The sequence below is a fragment of the Diabrotica undecimpunctata genome, unplaced genomic scaffold, assembly GCF_040954645.1.
Source record: "Diabrotica undecimpunctata isolate CICGRU unplaced genomic scaffold, icDiaUnde3 ctg00000592.1, whole genome shotgun sequence".
Taxonomy (NCBI): domain Eukaryota; kingdom Metazoa; phylum Arthropoda; class Insecta; order Coleoptera; family Chrysomelidae; genus Diabrotica; species Diabrotica undecimpunctata.
In genome coordinates, this window is record NW_027311898.1 from 65977 (window position 1) to 73089 (window position 7113).

Genomic DNA, 7113 nt, shown 5'->3' on the forward strand with positions numbered 1-7113 from the left:
TGACTTGTTTTAGAATGTTTGTGCTTGCAAAATTATGTACGGTTTAATCATTTTGTTGTTGGTTTGAAAAATACCAGCATTCCCCGTGTACGTGATAAGAAAGGCAGTTCAATAACAACATGCGGGTATGATAACAAAATAACGACCAATTAAAGTAGTGTTTGAGATAAGAATGTCGGTCGCTATTTCCTTTGCGGTGAGATAATTTTCTGCTATCATTTATTTTGCATCGTTATTTTCAACATTTAATTATTTCTTAATAATTTACGTAAATAACTTTGAGATTAGATTCCCAGCAGGTGGTATGTAAATGTTCTGCTAACATTTATTTTTCATCGTTATTTTCAACGTTTTTACTTTAAATATTTCTTAATAATTTGTATAAAATAACTTAATTAAACATTTTGGGGATTAGTATAAATCAAGATGCTTGTCTGTTTACATGTCTTATTGTTGCTCTCTGTAACTGTGTGTGCAGAAAATAGCCCTCTGGAGTATGCTAGTTCTTTTCTAATGCGTTTCGGATATCTAAATGCGTCAAGTAATGCTATTTCTAGTGTAGATGTGACCTTAGTTGAATTTCAAGAAAGATACAATCTTCCGGTGACCGGAACATTAAATAATGATACTATGAATTTGATGAATAAGCCTCGATGTTCTGTTGGCGACAATAACTATGCAATTCATTCGAAGTGGAATAAAACGAAATTAAGTTGGTATTTTCCTCAAGCTATTAGTAATCCTAGTTATATAAATCTTGCCGCAGAAGCTTTCGCTAGATGGTAGAAAATATCTAATTTAAAGTTTAAACGAGTAATAATACCTTCTTCAAAGCCAGATATTACTATAACTGTGGTGCCAAATAATCATAATTTTCGAGCAAATTGTCAAGGAAACTCTAAATGTTCATTTAATTTCGATGGCCCCGGAAAAGTATTGGCCCACGCATACTATCCCAGCGCAAACGGTGAGTACCGAAATTCATCTTGATGCTAATGAACGGTGGTATGTAGGAAATGGTAGAGCTCCTGATGGTGAAGTAAATTTTTTGGCTGTCCTAATGCATGAAATTGGTCATTCCCTCGGACTGGAACACAGTAATAGTGATTCGTCTATTATGTATGCTTGGTATCAACAAGATGTGCCAAATTTTGGTGATGATGATAAAAAGGCAATGAGCATGCTATATGGACAAACAGAAGCTCCCTCTTCGATACCAACAAAAACACCAGTTACGCAAGCGCAAACAATTTCGCAAACCAGGAGCTATGTACCGAAAACACCTGAACTAAAAAACGGGGCCTATTTGCCGAAAACATCTGCAATAAAAAACATATGTCTAATTCAGTATCCCGATTTTATGTTTCTAGCCACATCTCCACAGTTTCCAAATTATCGAATGTACGTTGGGTCTGACAAATATTTATGGAAGTTTGATTTAAATGAAATGCGTCTTCCAAAACATCCTGAATTAATTACCGATTATCTCCCTAAGGAGTTGAGGTCTACGCAAGTTTCACATGTTTTTCAGAATTACGAGGGACACTTAATAACTATAAGCAATAATAAGTATTACGCTGCATCTTTCCCCAATTTAAAAATTCAAAAAAGTTTTACATTTCCTTCTTTACCTGCGAGAACCAAAATAAATGCCTTATTTCAAACAAACAGCGGTCAAACATATTTATTGTACAATGATAATTCATACACTGAATTTAATGAAGCTGGAGATGTCTTAAACCGTGGTCCAATAAATTATCTGTTCCCCGGAATACCGGATAAAATAACATCAGCATTCAGGTACACGGATGGGTTTATTTACTTTTTTCAAAACAATACCTATTATAAGTACAGCGAATACATACGTAAAGTTGTAGCAGCAGGAACGTTCAGTTGGGAACTTTTTGGGATACCCTGCCCTGAAGACGGCCTATTAAAACAATTAAAAACTTTGTTAAACAAAATGCTGTGTTCTTTCTAAGTGATAGTTCTTTTAATAAAAAAAAATTATATTGTTTATCTTGTTGTTTTAATTAAATTCCAAAATTCAAATGGTCTGTCGCGCCCTTCATATCTACGGGATCCCGATGCATCGCGTGAAAAATTAAGGTACCGACCGCACATCTGGTTTGCGCACGGCCGTGTTGTTCATCTACTAACATATTCTATAGACTCATCAAAACCCTCGGATGGGTAGTGTTCACTATCCTCGTCTGCTTCGAAGGGGTCGTGTTCACTATCATCCGAATCTAAGCTGTAGCTTATTCCCCCTAAAAATATTTTAGGTTAGGTTTAATTTGAATTTAAAAAATCCTATAAATATAAATTATTTAATAAAATATCTATATTCTTTAAAATTCTAAATTTACCTGATGCAATTCTCTTTTCTGTAGTCATGTTCAAACACTATAAACTTAATATTTCACTTCGAAAACTACACTAAACTTGCAAGACACAACGTGGATAATAATCAACAACTGATAATAAATTAGCGGCATAATGGCCTAAGCGCGCTTGGACCTCTTTGCCACTAATGAAAACAGGACATCTGTAAACCTAATTTTTCCCCCTACCAAGAGATGGCGCAAAACGTTTAAAAATCAATTGGGTCGTTTTGCCAGTAAGTAATGTTTAGTTTTAACTTTGGATATTTGCACTTAACTCGTTTAAAAAAAAATGTCACTTAGACCCATTTGGTTCTTACCCCTTCAATTGAACTCAATAGGTATTGAAATTTAAATAATTAAGAGTAATTATTCCACGTAATATTATGTGATGAAAATTATCGATTTTTATTGTTTTTAAAGATGAAATATATTGTAAAAAATTGATATTTAGAAATCAAATTATTAATAAAATCATTTCAAATCTTGTTTGCTTCTACAGTAGAATAGATTTATATTTATTTTATTTCATTACGTTACACATATTAAATACACGTTTATAGCAAGTCAATATAATTTTAGTAGTAGTATAAAACATAAATAAATAAATATATATATATATATATATATATATATATATATATATATATATATATATATATATATATATCGCACCTCGCAACAATACTGCCAAAAGTCAAAAATAACCATTTTGAGAAAATGGGGTATGAAGATTACCCTTACTATCTAACATTCGATTATTTCTATAAAATGAATGATAATGTTGGTATTTTTACTTCAATAAGATTAATTTAGGTTGTTTTAACAATTAGTAGTCTGTATTATAGAAATTTGAAACTAACATATTAATTATTAACAAATGTGTCTGTGTTGCTGAAAGCCCAAAGATGGATTATAACATTGTGTCACTGCTGCTGATCATAGTAGTTAGAAATTGCACAGAAATTTCGGTTCAACGTGAAAATTGTGATAGGTTACAATAATTGTTAAGACATTTTAATATACTTTTTATTTAAAAAGTACCACACTAACGTAATTACATGAGAACAACATAAAATAAATCTGCTTATTACCTGTTACAAAATAATCGTTAGAAACATCTACCTATTTAGATTTTTAACATTAATTTTAAAGTAACTACTGGTTTTTGACGCCTTTCTTTGAAGACTGTTGCATGTTGTTCTTGTACAAACTGAGAGGAAGGTCTATTTTGCATCCTAAAGATCGATAAAAGTCATGGTATTTTAAAATTATATGATTTTTTTTTGCATAAAAAGCTCAACGCATCTAATTTATTTTGGGTAAGTTTCAGTGGTGCGTTATATAACTGTTTTAATTCAATATTATCATCAGTTAAGCAAATAGAATTTCTGCTGTTTGTTTTCCGAATTGAAATTTTTTTGAAGCTGCTATGACTGTAAGAAGTTTTGTAATAAACGGTAAACAGTTCATCTTGTAACGTTATAAACGTCACATCTTTATTAATTTATATTTTAATAATTATTTCATTTTAATTTCTTTATTAATTTCTTTACCTTCAGTTTAATTTTTACTATTTTCCACAAAATAGTTGGCGACCTCTGTTTTTCTCTTCTTCCTCTGTCTTCATTTTCTCTCTTTCTGTCCCGTAGAATAAATATTCGCCCTCTCTCTTTTTGTTCGACAGACTATTCTGTTCCGTGTTGACAGACAAGCTAGTTTCATGATATCTATAGCAACATCCTATGACATCTGTGCTAACTTCATTCAGTCTCCCACTTTCTGTCAAAACAACTTTTCTGTAGTGGGATTATCCTGTAAATGGACCTTACTCTTCGCATTTTTATACTCTTCACACATACCGCACTGATCTTTTTTAGGATGGAAAAATGAGATATTAAATTCATTCCTAAAAATTCGTGAAAACATGGTGACATTCCCAAAAGTTTTATTTTCTTCCATACAACTTGTTTTATAATCTCTAGATGTTTATAGATGTTTTCCTCCATCTATAAACTCCCTGCTTGTTTGGGCACGAAGGTAATGAGATTCAATACGGTATTGAATTAATATACTTTCTAATTCCTTCCTTTATGTCATCGGAGACTTTTATCTGACGCCCATGCTTTCCCCTTTTATCGTTTTCTAAAATTCCATCTTTTGTCTTGTCTACTACTGTACGTACCATACGATCTGATATTCCTAAGGTTTTTAAAAAATATTTCTTGCAAACTCTAATTTTCTCGTTATTAACGTCAAAATAGAATGAATTGTTATTTTTTCTTAACTGATTATTCTGTATCGTCCTAGTGTGTGGTATAGAAGACATTTGTTTTAATATGTAACTTCTCTGCTTATGTAGGTCACCTATTTCCCAATATCGTTTAAAGATATTGTTTCTATTTTCCTCACTGATTTTATTTCCACATTGACATTTACAGTTTTGTTCGCAAGATCCCAATATTTTGCGCTCTTCTCTTTTCTTGTGTCTCGAGTTAATGTGCTCAACACCACTGTTAAACTTTTCCTTTCGTACATTTCTTACCCATTTTGCAGGATCACATTGTCTCTTTCTTTTATTTTTGAAGTCTTCAGAAATGTTGATCTGGTCTTCATTGATATTTTTTTTCAGATCTTGAAGTAACATCTGAAGTACTTTGACTTCTTCAAAGTTCCAAGTAGGGTCATGTACTTCTTCATGATTTTCTGATTGGCCCCCCGAAGAATTGTCGTTTTCTTGAGAGTTGCAATGGGTATAAATTATTTCCTCATTGATTTCCGGTTCAGCTTCAGTAACACTGATACTTTCTCTAACATTAATTTTCTTTAGTTCCTGGCAATCATTATTTATTTCAAGAGTGCCACGAGATTCCAAATTACAAGCGGATTGTAATATCTGTAACAAAAATATCGACGTGATATTAGTTTTTTAAATAAAATATCCAATTCTTACAATATTTTCTTGAAGCAATTCTACTTCATCTTCGAATAAACAGTGCTGAATCAGAGCTGTGGTAAGCGAACTTTTATCATCATTGTCCAGACCTCTACCTGATAGTTCCGTCTAAAATACATAACAGTAAATTACTATTATTTTTAACCAATATTTTAGGTTAGGATTTTTACCTGTTGAATTTGTTGATCAGATATTCCTCCTTGGTCCTCGTGTTCCAATATCTGTAACAAAAATTATCGACGGTATATTAGATTTCTTTTTAACTAAAATAGTTATTACTACTACTACTACTATCGGTTTACAGCGTTCTCCGACGCCTTCCGACTCCTAACCGCTATTCTTCTCTATTCAGCCATAGGCCTGGAGGGATTTCTCTTTCCTCTAGTTCTTTTTCAATTCCCTCTCTCCAGCTTTTTCTCGGCCTTCCTCTTTTCCTTCTCCCTTGTGGTGTCCACGTCAAAATCTGTTTTGGAATCCTGTCATCTGGCATTCTCTGTACATGGCCGTACCATATTAACTGTTTTGTTTTTATGTCATCAACTATTGTATGCTTGACTCCCATCATTTCACGTATTCTCTCATTTGGTATCCGATCTCTTCTTGATTTTCCTGCTGCTCTTCTCCAGAAGTCCATTTCTGTTGCAAGTAACAGTTTCTCTGTTCTTTGTCTAAAATAGTTATTACTTACAATATTTTCTTAAAGCAATTCTACTTCATCTTCGAATAAACAGTCCTGCATCAGAGCTGTGGTAAGCAAACTTTTATCATCATTGTCGAGACTTCTATCTGATAATTCAGTCTAAAATACGTAGGTAATAGTAAATTAATATTTAACTAATTTTTAGGTTATAATTTTTACCTGTTGAATTTGTTGTTCAAATATTTCTCTTTGTCCACTTTTAAAACAAACAGCTTTTGTAGCAGCAAGTTTTAAAATATATTTTGAACGATCAGCCATTTTCAACGATAAATTCACAAAAAACACGTTTATAACTAACTGAAAACACATCACAACCGTGGCTCTCAGAACAATGCGACAGTGTTGCTGTCAAGACCTACCACTATTAGTAAATAATAGTAGTATAGCGTACTTAATGTGAAAAAAATTATATCTAAATATTACTGCAACACTGTCTTAAGTGAGTTGTTACACTGTTGCTGAATAGAGTTCTACAAAAATAGTTATGGCTATAATAGACATAAGTCGCCATCTACCGCTTATATGACAAAATATCTTTTCGACAGTGATGACGACGAAAGTTTAACAAAATACCCATTTAATGCACCAAACCATAAAAAATACACTGAATTTCGACTTGTGACAGTGTTGCTGTTGATGTGCGATATATATATATATATATATATATATATATATATATATATATATATATATATATATATATATATATATATATAAACATGTTTGAAAACTAAAAGGAATAAAAAAGTTAACATACAGATATTGCACAAAATTGCAAAGAAATCGATCATCATATTTTTTTTACATGATCATTTTAGCATTGTATACATCATATTGAAATATAAAAATAAAATAAATTGGTTAATCATTATTTTTTCCTCTATAACGTCCGTATTCTAACAGTATATTTACAAAATACCGTTACAATAGTTCAGTGCCCCAGATATCTGGATCGGAACTCGAATCTGTATCTTCTAGATCATCTTCGCTATCACTATCAGCGTCATCGTTGTCGTCATCATCATCATCCAAGTTATTTATCACTTTCTCCGTAACTAAGTCCACTGCCGGTG

At 32.0% G+C, this 7113-nt stretch overlaps 1 protein-coding gene across 1 annotated transcript; it reads left to right on the forward strand.

The window, feature by feature from the left end:
- Window positions 1-250: 250 nt before the first annotated feature.
- Window positions 251-1981, forward strand: LOC140431175 (matrix metalloproteinase-14-like). Its single transcript, XM_072519088.1, has 3 exons — window positions 251-774; window positions 835-967; window positions 1014-1981. The coding sequence occupies exons 1-3, from the start codon at window positions 427-429 to the stop codon at window positions 1979-1981; spliced, it is 1449 nt and encodes a 482-aa protein (XP_072375189.1). The 5' UTR covers window positions 251-426.
- The last annotated feature ends 5132 nt before the right edge of the window (window positions 1982-7113 follow it).

Coding starts and splice junctions, on each gene's coding strand:
- LOC140431175 (XM_072519088.1), top strand. CDS start 427: ATGCTTGTCTGTTTACATGTCTTATTGTTGCTCTCTGTAACTGTGTGT. Junction 775..834: donor ATCTTGCCGCAGAAGCTTTC/GCTAGATGGTAG, acceptor CCTTCTTCAAAG/CCAGATATTACTATAACTGT. Junction 968..1,013: donor ATACTATCCCAGCGCAAACG/GTGAGTACCGAA, acceptor GGTGGTATGTAG/GAAATGGTAGAGCTCCTGAT.